Below are 15,410 nucleotides of genomic sequence, written 5' to 3'. Positions count from 1 at the left end.
TTCAAAACATAATAAATTGGCTGAGAGAAGGATTGAGGAATTAGAAAAATTGGATTTTAAATTTTGTATTTGTGGTCATTAGAGAGTTTTGTTTTGGTTTCTGTGACTCCTTCTTGTGATGCTTCAGACGCGGAAGCGCAGGCGTGCTGTGTACAGTAAGCGCGGTGAAGGAGGCCGCCTTTGGTTGGCGCGCACAGCCTGCCCGGTAGCCTGTGTGCACGCGTGTTTTTCCTCCTTATATGACGCTGATGTGACTCCGGGACCGAGGGCGCGCGCACCACCACTGTTGGAGAGTGTTTTTTTTTCTCCCCCCTCCTCCCCTCCTCCTCCTCCTCCTCCACCTCCCCCCGTCCACAGCTCTCACTCTCGCCCTCTCTTTCTTTCACTCTCTCCAAATGCCATCGGCGCTGCCATCTCTATGTCACTCTTTCTTCACATCCGCAGAGGAAAAAAAAACCTCAACGCGCATCATCCGCACGTCCAGCGTCCGCAACGAACAGGTCAGTAAATATTTAGATTCGCTCTGTGAAGCCGGTGCATCCTAAAATATGTTCCGTCCAATCGGCTGCCTCGTCCCTGTCAGAGGCTTTGTATTGATCTGAGAGCGCAGTGATGCTCGGGAAACTTTTACGAGTGAGGAAATAAAAGAATTAAACGAAAAAAATCGAGAAAACGAAGCAGCCTGGTTGTGTTTGTCTCTAATCCTGTCCACTGTACGAGTGTGCGCACTTGCTTGGAAAGAGGGGCTGTAGTGTTGATAACACCGGCTATAACACCCATAACGTCCGCCATTGTTGCCGTTAACGTCGTCTCGAGCTGCTGCTTTATTCTCCCTGAGCTAGCTTGCGCGTAATTGGCTTCGCTTAATAAATAATTAGACATTTCCACCCGTTTCCACCCGTTTCCACAACTGTCAGCCTCGATTTCAGATTGACACGTGAAACGCAGCTTTTTCCTCAAATATTACACCACCTCTCCTCAAACCCAGACCCCCCAAAATAGCGCAGATGAGGGGTTTTAACGACCTATTACCTCGCGCTCAGGTTGGAGGTACAGGCAGACTCTCACACAAGCCGTGAAATTGATCTGATTACCTTGCCGGCGGGTCATAAAAAAGGGGGAGTCAGGGTTGCTGAAGCTGCGTTTCCCTCCGTTATTAGCTGCCTCCATCTCGTCTGTGGTCGATATGTCTTGATATGGCGCAGAAAGAGAATGAATAGGATGCCAAATTAAGGGCATCTTACGCGCGGGCCAGAGGTCCTAACGCTCAGTCAGTGAAGGAGAGGAGGAGAGGAGGAGGAGGGAGGAGGATGAAGGAAGGAGAGGGAACATTTTGTCTTTTTTCTTCAGCAAAAATCAGCATTTCTTTTAATTTAAATCAAGCTTTGTTGGAGAATTTTAATAAAGGTTTAAACTGGAGACAAAAGCAGCAGATTTTTTTTTTTTAAAGTTGTGCCACATTTTTAAATTTCTTCCCCCTTTAAAATTATTTAAATCAAGCAATCTGGAGTCCAAACAAGAATATTTTTTAAAGAATGAGAAGAATTAAATGAGCTTGTTGTGTTGGGGTTGCAGAGGCCCTGCATGTGCTTTAAATCAGAGATTACATCAGTGCGTCTGGCGAGCTGCGATATAGACGCAGATAAGCATCAGAAGAAGTCAGAAAATTGGCAGACCATTTTGTTTTCCTTTCTCGATGGGAGGAATGACACAAATTAGCCTAAAGGAGGAGTGCTGCTACTCTTTTTTTCTGTTTTCTTTTTCACACTCGCAGGAATAAAAAGCTGATTTATGTTCTTCTCATTTTAATCATTCTAGGAAATCCACTTCGTCGTCTTTCGCTGATTTTTTTTTTGTTCCCTCCAGTTTCAAGCGCAGAATTTGACGCCCTCGTTTTGTTCTAAGAAGCCGAGTGTGTTCACATGCTGACAGCAAAAAGCAAGAGTGTTTTCTTAAAAAGACTAAAGAGAGGTTGACAAATGACTCAGAGTGTAAGCGGACTGTTACGTTTTAAACTAGCTACCGGTTTCACAATAAAGCTGTGAAATGAGCATTTGACCTGGAAATTAAATCGTTATTACGCATCACGTCGCTCTGGCTGCTTGGCTTGTTGCATTTTTAATCTGTGGCTGGGCTATTTCCAACAACACCTGCAGCTTTTACACCTTCTCTGTTATTATTTACCTGTTCTATGCTTTTATTTTGTAATTTAAAATTTTGTTTAATTCTAAAAAAAAGTGTTTTATTTTGAAAAGACTTAAAAATTGCGCCAAATTTGACAAATTAAAACAATTTATTAATTTAAATTTCACAAAGAGCTACACACTGATTTATATCTTCATTAGCAGCGTTAGAGTATTATTGTTGTGGTTGTAATACCCCGGATGTTAAATTAGTGTTTTAACGTGAGGTTTTATCTTTTTGACCTCTAATTAATCAGATAACAAAAGGAAATTATATTTACGCACAAAACACACACTCTTATTCTCTCTCACACACACACACACACGTACAAAGAGACGTTATCTGCAGCATTTCATCCCCACACACACACACACTGCCAGTGGAATAATCCGTCCGTGTCTTAAATTCTCAGCCGTAGAAGAAGAAGAAGAAGAAGAAGAAGAGGAAGAAACTGTGCCATGTCGTGATTTTAATCAAAGCTGGCTGACATAATCACTCAGAAATTATCTCTGCCATCACACGCCGGACTGGCCCCTCGCCTGCTTTTATGAATCAACCTTTACGCACACACTCACACACACAGAGAGAGGGAGACGCGGCGCTATTTGTAGGCCATTAACTTCAAAAATAGACTCCCCCCCTCTCTCCCCCACACACGGAGAGGAGAGGAAAGCTGAAGTCACCGTTTCTCCCTCCGTGGAGACAGTTTTCGGGATTATAAATGACAACTTTTTAAGAGAGCCAGCCTCACTCCTCGCTGAATAAGCTCCGGCGTTATTGACACCGAGGCGCGGGGAATCAAGTCATGGGACGGCTTCCATGTCCCATTCTCTAAGCTTCGATACATCCAGTCAAGAAACAAAAAAACATAATCGGGATTTTCGGCTACATTTACCGTCATGTGTTTGCCTCTGAGCACCTATAACGGGGACTTTGTGGATAATGGCCTCCGCGATACTTTTCAAGAGGATAATTACACGAGTCCGCTGACAGCTTGACAATGGCAGCTACAGCAGTTTGCATCCAAGTTCAGTCTCAGGTTTGCCTCCCCCCCTCCTCCCTTCCCTCCCCCCTCCTCCTCCCTCTCTCTGTCTTTCCAGGTAGGGCTATCCTGGAGAGGAAAAATTGCGCGCTGTGCCAAGACTCCTCCACTCGCTGCTCCCTGCGCGCAGCAGGAGGAACCACAACACCAAGAAAAAAAAGAGCAAATTAAGACTCCAGGTGTTTAAACCTCAGCATCCCTGCTGCACCCTGCATTAGACGGAGCCCTACCTGGTGTTAGACGGTGACAGAGTATTGCTGAAGGGGAAGGGCGCGCGCGCTCACGCTGCCAAATACGCACGAGCTGCGCGAGAGGGGGGGAGAGAAAGGGTTCATTTCCTGGCTGTTTACCACGCGGTGACGTCACATCCAGTGGCGTCGCCAAGGCTACCCCCCCCCCCCCCCCCCCCTCCTCCTCCTCCTCACACACACACACATATTCTACTATTACACACAACAAATCTGGAAGACTCCAAACTCCTGACACAAAATAGTTCCCCGTGGAGGAACACACACCTTCCCCTCCTCTTTCTTTTCTTCTTCTTCTCCTTCCTGGGCTGAAAACCCGCGTGTGTGACTCTGAACATGCAGCCTGAACTCCTCTCCTCTCCGCTCCAGAGAGAGAAAGGTCGCCCTTTGAAGTGCTCAGATGTTAAACTTGCAAATAAAAAAAGATAGAAATCGAAGGAGGTTAAATCACTCCCTGTGCGCGCTATCCTGTTACATTTAATGCACTGTTTTGAATAAATAATGACATGCTCCATTGTTGCTTGTCTGTCTGAGCTGCTGCAAGGTTACAGCACGGTTACTGCTGCTTTAACTGACAGCATAGCAGCATACGTTCGTTTTTGATATATGTATTTTTCTCTGAGACTTTAAGCTGCTGCGTCCTTGCCTTACTCTGAGGAGATCTGTGCTCACTCTCTTTCTTTCTTTTTCCTTTTTTTTGGATGGTGCCATTAGAATAATGTGGCTGTCACCGCGAGAGGACGCACTGTCACAATTTTAAGAGCGTGTGCATGTCCCGCAACCTGCCTTTGGCCCCCGAGCAACAGGCTCTGCAGACTGCAGAGTGAACCCAAAAAGAAGCTTCAAAGAGTGCTCCAAATGTGTAAAAAAATGTTTGTTTTTCTTTTTAAAACACTCTGACATTAATCTCTTTCAGGGGTTTATGTGTTTTAATAACTTCCTCACACATGAACTCTGCGCTTTCTCCGGGTTTTCGTGCGTAATTTGGATGAAAGTTTTATCAGGCCCATTAAAAAGAAATATCCTCAGTTTAATAACATCTTTTTTGGCAAGGTCACTGAGTAAAAAAAAAAAAAAAAAAAATCTTGCAGCACTCACTTCTGCATCTCTCCTTGGCCCCCACGTTATATTCAATTAGGGCAGGCCCCTCCCCTTAACTGATGACACTGACAGACCCTCCTTAAGTTGCGTCGCGCCACAGCTGTCTGCAAGCATTGAGCTGCCTGGCGCCATCCTGAAAGAATGCCTTCACTGTAAAAAAAAAAAAAAAAAAAAAAAAGAGCGAGAGGGGAGCTGGAGAGAGAGAGAGAGAGGTAGAGCCACACAGAGCAGAGGGGCAGGAGAGAGAGGGGAGTTAATGGAGAGAGAGGCTACAACAGCGCACAAACACAGATTTGATCAGTGAGTTAAACTTGCTGCTGCCGGTCAGAGTGCGGCGAAGCCTCCTCTGCGCTCCTCTCCAATCCGCGCTCTACTTGTTGAGCTGAAACCGAATATTTCTTTTCAAAGAGGAAGAAGTTCAGGGACTCTGCGTGGGACTGGATTCCATTTTGGACGTATTTATTTTCTCGCGTTTGTAATGTGGGGTATGTTTGAATTTCCTTCACTTTTTTTTAGGGGGTGAACTGACTTAACCGTGCCTGTTTCTTTTTTTTAAACCCTGCTGCATGAGAGCAAATGTAAGAAATGAGACTCTAAATTCTCTTCTCTGTCCTCCAGGTGATCGGAAGCCCGCGCGGAACCTGTGGATTTAACCGAAATAAACGGATTTTGGACTGATTCTTTCTTCTCGTGTGACTTGTACCGGTTTGCATGAACACTTAGTGAAGAGAAAAAGCGCAAACAGATTTAATAAAAGCATGGAAGTAAGTGCGGATCAGCCACGATGGATGAGCCATCATCCCGCGGTGTTGAACGAGCAGCATCCCGGCTCACATCACCCGGGCCTCGGCCACTCTTACATGGACCCGCAGTATCCCCTCGCTGACGATGTGGATGTACTCTTTAATATCGATGGACAGGGGAACCACGTCTCTCCCTACTATGGAAACCCAGTCCGAGCCGTCCAGAGGTACCCTCCTCCTCCTCACAGTGAGTAAAAACGGCCTCTTTAGGCCTTTTATTTATTTAATAACGTGCACATTATCCTGTTTGGATCCTCTCGCGTAACTCAACCCTCTGCTGTAAATATCCAGTTACTGTCACCGTGTTTGGGATTATTTGAACAATCTGACTCTTCTCCGGGCCAGGTTTCGGTTTTGGCCTGATTTTGACTTTGTCTGAAAAACCTGAGAGCTTTAAGTGTTGTGAAACCACGCCGTAAACACGCATGGTTCACCTCTTGTTTGTCTCTGGTTTCTAAACTTCACGGGTATTAAACCCAGCCGAGGTGACAGAGACGTAAATGACAAAAAAATGACGCGCGTAAAATGTGTTTTCAGAATCAATTTAATTGTGAAATTAATCTCATTCACACCCTCACAGAGAAAATATCCCAGCAGTTGCTCTGTGCTGTGTTTACGCTGTGTTTACATTTATTAAAATGTTGGATTCATGCGCGTAAAAGTCACCGGAGCTTCCTTTATTTTACAATTTAACTTCCTCTACTATCAATCACCACGTAGGTTCTTTGGAGGATTTACGTGCAGGTTGTTGCAATCAAGGCCTGACAAATGTAAAAAGGAAAGGTTAAATTTACGCACATGGAGCTTGAGTTAAAAATAAAACTTTAATGTTTGCTGAAACTATTTTAGAGGCTGGGTAATTTGGAGTTTTTGTGTTAAATGTAGAAAATGCGTAAAAGGTGATTTCGTGCGTAAAAGGTGAATTCGAAATTTTAATGTGAGGTGAAATAAAGTGTGTTTGTGTGGAGCACAGCTCCTAACGTGTCCCTGTGTTTCTGTGCTGCCTCAGGTAGCCAGGTGTGCCGTCCCTCATTACTGCACGGCTCTCTGCCCTGGCTGGAGGGGAGCAAAGGCATCGCCCCGCACCACAGCACTTCTCCCTGGAACCTGAGCCCCTTCCCCAAGAACCCCCTGCACCACGGCTCCCCGGCCAGCCTGTCCGTCTACCCCCCGGCCTCCTCCTCCTCCTCCTCTCTGTCCACCGGCCACACCAGCCCTCACCTCTTCACGTTTCCCCCCACCCCACCGAAAGACGTGTCCCCGGACCCGGGGATATCCACGGGCTCCATCAGCTCGGTGCGGCAGGAGGATAAAGAGAGCATAAAGTACCAGGTGACCCTGGCCGAGAGTATGAAACTGGAGTCAGCTCACAGCCGGAGCATGGCATCAATCGGAGCAGGGTCATCCTCTGCCCACCACCCCATCGCCACATACCCATCCTATGTCCCCGAATACGGCCCAGGCCTCTTCCCACCAAGTAGCCTGATAGGTGGGTCACCTTCTAGTTATGGTTCCAAAACGAGACCAAAAACAAGGTCCTGTTCAGGTAGGCGTGCGCTTTATTACATTCCCTTTTGATCTAACATGATATTCCCCAGATTTGCAGCCATAATGATCAGCCATGTTTAATCTCACTTTTTAAAAAATGCCCAGAGGAGCTCATTCATCCTTCAGTTTCACATTCTGTAGGGACGCAACAAAACGCCTCACAGCTCTTTCATCATCTGGTGTCAGGAAAAATAACTTTAACAATTAAAGAAATAAATAAAATAAAGGCCAAAAAATTCAGAATGATATTTTATTAAACAACATTTTTTAGGATTAATAATTTTAAAATGAGGATAAACTTCTTTAAATATTTTTTTTAAAAAGCAGAAGAAGATCGAGTCCACAGCCAAACCCTGCTGTGGTTGACTTCGGTCATTTTTCACCTTCCTGCACACACACACACACTCACACTCACACTGAAACAGAGACAGAGGGGAAGCCAGCTCTCTGGGCTGTGTCGCCCCGTTTATATGTTTAAGATAATCCCATTACTGTCAGACCAGTGCGCGCCACAGTTGCATTGTTTACCCAGCGGTTCAGCACCGGATGCTGCGTGTTCATTCACAGGGAAAAAGCGGGTGAAGCGTCGCCGAGGCAGAGAGCACGAACCTGCAGAGACACACACACACAGAGAGAGAAAGAGTGATGTTTCCAATTTACGAGGAAGCAGAAGAGGGCGGGTAATTATTTTAAAGGTTATTCTGCAGCTGAAAAACCAGTTTGCAGTAATGAGATTAATATCAGAGCTTTTGATGGGAGCATAGAAAACACTGGATTATCTGATGCATATCATCGGGATTATTCTGCATCATACACTCAATGCAAATCAAGATTTTTAATTCGGGGATAATGTGAGATAATGTGCATTTATTTAAAGGTTTCAAACTTTCAGAGAATTAAAGAGAAATTGCGCAGAATCACAAACGCCTGCAGCAGGTCGTGTCTCTGCGTTTGGATGATTTCGTGTTTGATTCCAGTAAAGAAACACTTCTCCAGGTGCTTGTGCGTCTCTCACATCTAAACGCGCCAGACTCGCGCATTTATCTGTTTTTTTTTCCTCTTTCTGCGTCTTTGTGAAGAAGAAGAAGAAGAAGAAGTCGGTGTGTTTTCTGCAGCTCGGGTTGAGAGGAGAGGAGAAAAAAAAGGGGGAAGTGCGGCTGCATGAAAATGCAAAAAGGCTCTCGGCGTGAGCACAAAAGCGCTGTGTGAGAGTCTGCTTTCAAATAATGTGGCAGCTCCACTTGTTTCAGTTTCAGGGACCCCTTTCTCTCCCTGAGTGTGTGTGTGTGTGTGTGAGAGAGAGAGAGTGTGTGTGCTCTATAATCAAACTGTTAGTGCGCGGCTCACCTGTCGGTGTCACTAGAGAAGTGCCAGTCACAGCCCCTCAATCCTTCAAAACAAAAGGACACAGCCCCTCTTTAAAACTACTACACACACACACACACACACACTTACACTTACACTCCCTCTGTGTGAGGAGCAGAAAACACACTCCTGTTAGTTTTTACTCTGGAAAAAAACTCAGTGTTTTTGCAGAGTCTTAAAAAGTGACACTGAGCTCAGCTTGAGGATTTTGTGGTTTTATGAAAATGAGTGAGGACCTTTGCAGTGTTGCTGTGTTCACACCAACACTAACCACATGTTTTAAAGTGTGTGTGAGTGTGTGTGTAAAAATAAAACAACTGCTGCATTAGAAGATCTGCACATGTTTGAATCCCTGCTTTAATATTTTACCATGATTGATGATATTTTGCATAATTTAAAAATGTTGCACTGATTTCTAACCTTTTTATCCTCAGCGCATGCGCAGAATGTTTTGCTGTTTATTCCCATATATCTATTTATTTATTTGTTCACATTTTTTTTGACATGTTAGGACCAACTGACCGGGCCACTCTGTCCATCTCCTGTGTGTGTATGTGTGTGTGTGCTCTTGCAGAAGGTAGAGAGTGTGTGAACTGCGGGGCCACGTCGACTCCGCTGTGGAGGCGGGACGGTACGGGTCACTATCTGTGTAACGCCTGCGGACTCTATCACAAGATGAACGGGCAGAATCGCCCTCTCATCAAGCCCAAGCGGCGGCTGGTACGTCTCCTCCACGTTTCCTTCTTTATTGACGACATTCTCCGTCTCTCTCTCTGTTTTTTCCCCTATCCAGGAAGAAGTAGGCCTATTAGCTGCAGGAAATTGACTCGACAAGTGCAGGTCTCTGTTTTCAGATACTACCTTAGAAAAAAAAAACAAAAAAAAAAACAAACTGCACATTTTTTCTCTCTCTCCTTAAATGCAATGACGATGCTATTTTTTCTTTGCATTAAAAATGTCATTGATCCACGGAGTGTGCGCGATAAAGGCCTCTTTCGTGCAGCTTGTTGCAGTGCTGCTGCAGGCCTGCATCCACCCCATGCAGCTCCATCATATAAACTTTGAGTTGTGTTAGTTTAGTCCACATTTGTAGTTCAGGTGGAGCTTTTTTTCCCCTCCTCCTCTCTCAGGGAAACCCCCTTAATCACATGAAAGCTTTTTAGAGGACTCCCCCTGCCTTCCTCAGAATAAATACTAAAAATCTTAGCCCAGGCTGGTCCTGCATGCTCTGGACCTCCATAATGTGAAAAGCCGGCTTCCCAGGAAAGGGCTGCCGGATGTCTGAGCAGCGCAGATAAGTCGCTTTTAACAACACAAGCCCCGCTTCCCCAGTCAAAACATGCGGGGGGCTGCGGGGTCCCAGCCAGGCCGGGCACAGTCACGACTTCACATTTGTTAGTGTTAGCTCTGAAATAAAGAGTATGGCCAGGTGAGGGTGGTTTCCACGAGTGTTGACGTTGCAGATTTTATTTTGGAGCGCGACAAAAAAAAAAAAAAAAAAAAAAATCACACCTGGAGGCCAGAGAGTCTCACAAGAAGAGGATTAACACAAATAAAACTTGAAATTTGATCAGAAAATGTTCATCAAGCAGAAAAAAAACAAAACCTCTGATTGGTTGGATTAAAATGAACGTATTTAGACGTTTTAAGGTGATTGCGCATGCACAGCACGCACCAGCAGAGGTTATTAGGCCACCACGTGTGTATAATTGGAAATCCCTCCGAGAGATAATGTAGTCCTTTACGTTGGCGTGTCCTCTGCGCTCACCTGTCTATTGATTGTTTTTAGAGATTATAACATCAATGTCAGAGGCGCTGCAGCAGCAGCAGCAGCAGCAGCAGCAGCAGCAGCTGGATCCATGAGGAGACTGTCACAGTGTCAGGATGGAGGAGGGTTTGTGCTCTGCCTGCAGCCAAGCCCCAAATAAACGCGTTTTCTATTTTATCACGCTTTTAACCAGCGTGCAATTATCCACTACCCTCTTTATTTCTATTCCACTTCTCCTGTTCAGGCCTCTTTCTTTTCTTTTCCTCCTTTCTTTCTTTTCTTTTCTTTTCTTTCCACGTGAATCGTTCAGCGTCATGAGGTCGGTGTTTAAAACAGGCCACGCACTTTAAGGAGGGAAATTTAATCAGATTTAATAGCTCTCCCATTTCAAGGCACTGCTTTTATGTCTTCTGTAAATATTTATTCAGCAAGAGGTATGCGCTCTGGGGCTATTTTTAGCCTGCAGTGAAAGCAGCGCTCTGTGTTTGTTCCTTTTCCTGTTTTTTATTTTTTAAATTTTATTATTATATATTTTTTTAATTCATTAAAAAAAAATCAGCTTTAGGTTGATGCAAAGAATAAAAAAGTGCATTAAGAGGTTTTTTTTTTTTTTTTTAAATGTTTTTATTTTTTATTTTATTTTATTTTTAATTATTTAAAAATAAAATTCAGCTTTAGGTTGATGCAAAGAATAAAAAAGTGCATTAAGAGGTTTTTTTTTTAATTTTATTTTTTTTAAATGTTTTTATTTATTTTTTATTTTATTTTTAATTATTTAAAAATATAATTCAGCTTTAGGTTGATGCAAAGAATAAAAAATTGCATTAAGAGTGTGAATGTTAGAATAAAAGTTATTATATTTGAACATTTAGAACAGATGTGCTTATTACGCATGCGCACAGATGAAGCGTTATTTTCCGGTTATGATATTTCTAAAGGTTAAACCAGAGTTAATCTATGTTCATATTACAAACATATTTTTAATCATAAATTTGGCATTTTAGCGCCAAAAAATAGCAGAAATACCCGCCTTTTTTATTTGCTGTTAAATCTGTATTATTCTGCAGTCACGTGACCTTTTCTTCTTCTTCTCCTTCTTTCTGTTTTTCGTACAGTCCGCAGCCAGGCGGGCGGGGACGTCATGCGCAAACTGTCAAACGACAACGACGACGCTGTGGCGGAGAAACGCCAACGGGGACCCGGTGTGCAACGCCTGCGGCCTCTACTTCAAACTGCACAATGTAAGTAGAAAACACCTCCCTGCCTCCTCCTCCTCCTCCTCCTCCTCCTCCTCCTCCTCCTCCTCCTCCTCCTGGATGTTGAATATTTATCTGGCTCGTCCCTGCAGAGAGTTTCCGGGCCACGCTGATAACAAATACTGTAGAATTAATATGATTTATTGGCAGTAAGTGCGAATCTAAAATGTATAAGAGCGGAGTGAACTAAGCCCGCAGCCTGCCGTGGTTTGGAATATTAAAGAAGGAGGGCTTAATTAAAATTCCATTAATTCCTCCTCCTCCTCCTCCTCCTCCTCCTCCACCTCTCTCCAGGAGTTGGAGTCCCCCCCCTCTGACCATCAATCCTCACTGATTCGTTTTGGGGTCGCCTCATCACATCATTTCACATCCTCAATCTGAAAACCTCAGGGACTACTTTACCTCCTCCTCCTTTTTATTTCTCCTGCTGCACAAAGCTGTCACTGCCAATCTGACAGACACAAACTCAGAATAATAAAAAAAAAACAGTCTGAGGTGACGTTTCTGGCGCTCACACCACAAATACGGCGCTTTATTTGCATCACTCTGCAAAAAAATGAGCCCAAACTTCTCCTGGAAGTCTCACTCAGCTGGATTTGACATGTTTCTGCCGCATCACGTCGCTTATATCTGATGTGCATGCATGCAAACGCACAGGAAGTCTTGTTTATGAGGCGTTAATGTTGCAAAAGCGTTGGATTAATAAATGCATGAGAGCTAACGCTGTGAGTCTGTTTTTAAAAGTGTTGCAAAGAAATCAGCGTCGTTAAAAGTGAAGAAGCAAACGCAGAATCGTAGAAAGTTGGAAACATCTGCACAGAAAGCTGAGTTTTGAGGAAGAAGGAGCAGATTTTCAGGTGAATTAAAGCGTCTTTGAAAGCAGAAAGTGTCCTCCAAGTGCTCTTTGTCAAATGAACTCCCCGTGTTTCGCTTGGCACAAACTTCCCGTCTCTGCAGACGAGGGAAAAGAGAAAAGAACAATATTTCCTTGTTGCGTATTAGCATCTGAACCGACCCTGACCTTTGGGCGTAATTTGGGAGTTTATTTTGGTAAATCCAGACTTCTGTTTTGGATTTCTCCCTTTGAAACAAGCTCCACATTCTTCACGGTGAATTTAGTGCATGTGTGTCCAGAAACACCTGGTGGGAGCGGCGTGGTGAGCTCGTAGCGTTAGCTCTCAGGGTTGGAGGCTCGTCGTAGCGTCTGCGTTTAGCACCTTTCTGTTGAGGTTGAAGGTGTCAGGGAAGGTCGCGGTCACTGACCGAGAAACGCTTTGGCGTGGCTTTCTGTTTGAAGTCTCAGAGGGCGGGCGGCGGGCAGCGGGCGGCGCCCTCAAGCGCAGTCCGGAGGCCCAGGGGTTTCCTCCTGCGAGACATCTCAGGCATCAAAGAGGCCTGACCGGGGCTTTAGGTGGGCGTCGAGCTGGAAGTGAGGCACATCTTAGAGAGTGAAACCACAGATCTCTGCCCTCTGCTAATCATCCAGGCCACTCTCAGAAAAAAAAAAAAAAAAAAAAGAGAGAAAAAGAAAACGTCTCAGACAACGAGGAAGAAATCCCCGCTCCCATTTCCCCGGGAAGAAAGATCAGGAAGCCAGTCGGCCTCATCCACCTCCCCTCGTAATCCTGCCCACAGCCCGAATTCCATCATCCAGCTCTCGTCGACGGCTAAACCGATGCTGGAATACGGCAGCTGGGGCCATTTTGGCCGGGAGACGACGGGGCCGAGCGGTTGAGGAGGAGGAGGAGGAGGAGGAGGGAGAACTTGGCGGTCGTCGCGGCCATGTGTCTCTGTGGTCGACTGGCTCGCACATGAGCTGCCAGACACTCTCCATCTCTTCCTTCGTCCTTTCCTTTTCTCTCCGTTTCTTTCTGGCGTGAAGGCCGACTCAGATACCACAATAACACACACACACACACACACGGGTTACTTGTGTGTAAACTGGGTTGTGTTTTCGTCGCATTTTCTGATTTATTTTGAAAGATTCCTTCTCGTTAAAATCCCGTTAACTCAGGCTGATGGTTAAAGTTTGTTTACTCACAGGTTTTGTGCAGAAAAACAGAAGTTTTCTTCTTTAGTTTCCTGTGAAATAATCTGAAGAAACGTCATGAACTCAACTTTCTTCCTCCCAAACTTTGCAAGGCTAACGAAGCGTTTAGCATCTGTTAGCTCGACGATGTGTTTCTGATTCCTGTGCCAGATTTCCCCGCGATAAAAAATACTAATCTGCCTCCTTCTCTGTCTCCTTTCGAGAGCAGATCAACCGACCTCTGACCATGAAGAAGGAAGGCATCCAGACCCGGAACAGGAAGATGTCGAGCAAATCCAAGAAGAGCAAAAAGTCCCAAGACAGCATGGACGACTTCTCCAAGAGCCTGATGGACAAGAGCAGCTCCTTCAGCCCGGCCGCCCTCTCCCGCCACATGTCCTCCTTCCCGCCCTTCTCGCACTCCGGGCACATGCTGACCACGCCCACACCCATGCACCCTTCCTCCAGCCTCCCCTTCGCCCCGCACCACCCCTCCAGTATGGTCACAGCCATGGGTTAAAGCCTGCGACCCGGCCCGCTCCGCTTTGACCCCGCGGTACCTCTGCTGACCTGCTCACGCTTTTCTTTTAAAGACTCATGAACGTTTCCTCCACGCCCCCTTCTCTCCACGGCGACGGCGGCGGCGGCGGCCTCCTTTCTCCTCGGTTGTCTCTTATTTTTATAAAATCAAAGTGTACTCTGCGACGTGAATGCTTTGCAGACTTGACTTTTACCTTTGGCGCACTGACCTCCAACGAGGAAGACTTCCTTCCTCCATCACGGGAGAACGCTGTCTCCCTGCTGACCGCCGCTCCTCCTCCTCCTCCTCCTCCTCCTCCTCCTCCCAGCTGATCCTGGACCTCCATTTCTGTACAAAAAGCCATTTTTCCACTCATCAAAAAACAGACTTTAAAAACTTTCACTCTCCCCTCAACTTTTCCTTCCCTTCCTTCCTCTTTCCTCCTCACACCTGTGTAACAGGAGCCCCGCCCCTTCCCCTTGACAAGCCCCTCCCCTTTCTTCGACGAGGAGAGACGGACGTTGAATATATTTGTACAAATTGTATGAAATACAGTACATTTAATGAAGACTTTTTAATTAAGCAGAAGAAGAAAAAAAAAGGAAAACATGCCCCCGGGCAGCTACGAAGGGTACGAGTCGCGGCAGGTGGAGAGGACGCCGTTTGGAGGAGGAGATGAGACTTTGAGAAAGGGCAGGCCTCTGTTTTCGCCTGCGTGAATTGCATCGCATTAAGTTTGCAGAGAGTCGGCGGCACCCGGTGGCTCCTGGCGTCTCCTGGCGTCTCCTGGCGTCTCCTGGCGTCTCCGGCTGCTCTCTTCTTTTGTTTTTTTTGGATGTGCTATAGGTCTCGGGCAATTGGTTTGTGTTGCACCTACACACACACTTGCATAAACACACACACACATGCACACACACACTCACACACACACACACACCTGAAAGACTTTCTTCCTGCCCACAGATTATATGCATTGTGAAAAAGTTCCTGTATTTGTTATTTGTATGTATAAATCAGAGTACCAAAAATACGAATAAACAAAGATGTAGAATTATTTCTTTATGTTATGCAGACTGAATGGTTGTAAAAATTTAATAATAATCACTAGTGTAAAATATGACTGCTTTTTGTTTCGTAATTTTTTTTCCCTCTTTGAAAATAATAAACTAGTTTAATCTCTGTTGACATGTTAGCGCTGTTGTCCAGAGCCGTCTTTTCTGACTCCACATCCAGCTTCTGTTTCTGTAGTTTTTATATTTTTACCCAGGATTCACAGGGGCAGGAAGAGCACAAACAGGAAGAGAGGAAGTAAACAGCAGCGAATCAAACGTAGAGGGTCAGAGAGGCCGCGTGGACGTAAACACGCACATGAAACGAGGAGGATACGTCGCTTCAGGCATTTCCCCCGACTCTGCGTCACCTCCGTCGTTTCTGCAGAGATTATCTGAATAATCTCATCAAGCTGCTGAGTAAACTCTGGTTTCTGAGACCATGTGATGATGATGATGATGTGTGCGTCGTCATCATCATGACCACATTGCACAGT

The 15,410-nt window shown here is 45.3% G+C and overlaps 1 protein-coding gene across 7 annotated transcripts; it reads left to right on the top strand.

Annotated features, from left to right (window-relative positions):
* The first annotated feature begins 351 nt into the window (after nt 1-351).
* gata3 (GATA binding protein 3) lies at nt 352-15,041 on the top strand. Of its 7 annotated transcripts, none has more exons than XM_074698058.1 (6): nt 352-500; nt 5,194-5,565; nt 6,388-6,924; nt 8,866-9,131; nt 11,175-11,300; nt 13,574-15,041. In XM_074698058.1, the coding sequence occupies exons 2-6, from the start codon at nt 5,334-5,336 to the stop codon at nt 13,862-13,864; spliced, it is 1,452 nt and encodes a 483-aa protein (XP_074554159.1). In that variant the 5' UTR covers nt 352-500; nt 5,194-5,333; the 3' UTR covers nt 13,865-15,041. The 7 variants fall into 7 exon arrangements, with proteins under 7 accessions (XP_074554159.1, XP_074554158.1, XP_074554164.1 ...); XM_074698057.1 differs by lacking the exon at nt 352-500 and adding an exon at nt 4,731-5,060; XM_074698063.1 differs by lacking the exon at nt 352-500 and adding an exon at nt 4,732-5,060 and having other exon boundaries at nt 8,866-9,011; nt 13,569-13,739.
* The last annotated feature ends 369 nt before the right edge of the window (nt 15,042-15,410 follow it).

Source organism: Halichoeres trimaculatus, unplaced genomic scaffold, assembly GCF_033239565.1.
Source record: "Halichoeres trimaculatus isolate MK-OKI-2021-1 unplaced genomic scaffold, fHalTri1.1 fHalTri1_scaffold_21, whole genome shotgun sequence".
Taxonomy (NCBI): Eukaryota; Metazoa; Chordata; class Actinopteri; order Labriformes; family Labridae; genus Halichoeres; species Halichoeres trimaculatus.
The sequence above is the reverse complement of the archived record's forward strand: the minus strand, read 5'-3'. Positions and strand labels throughout refer to the sequence as shown.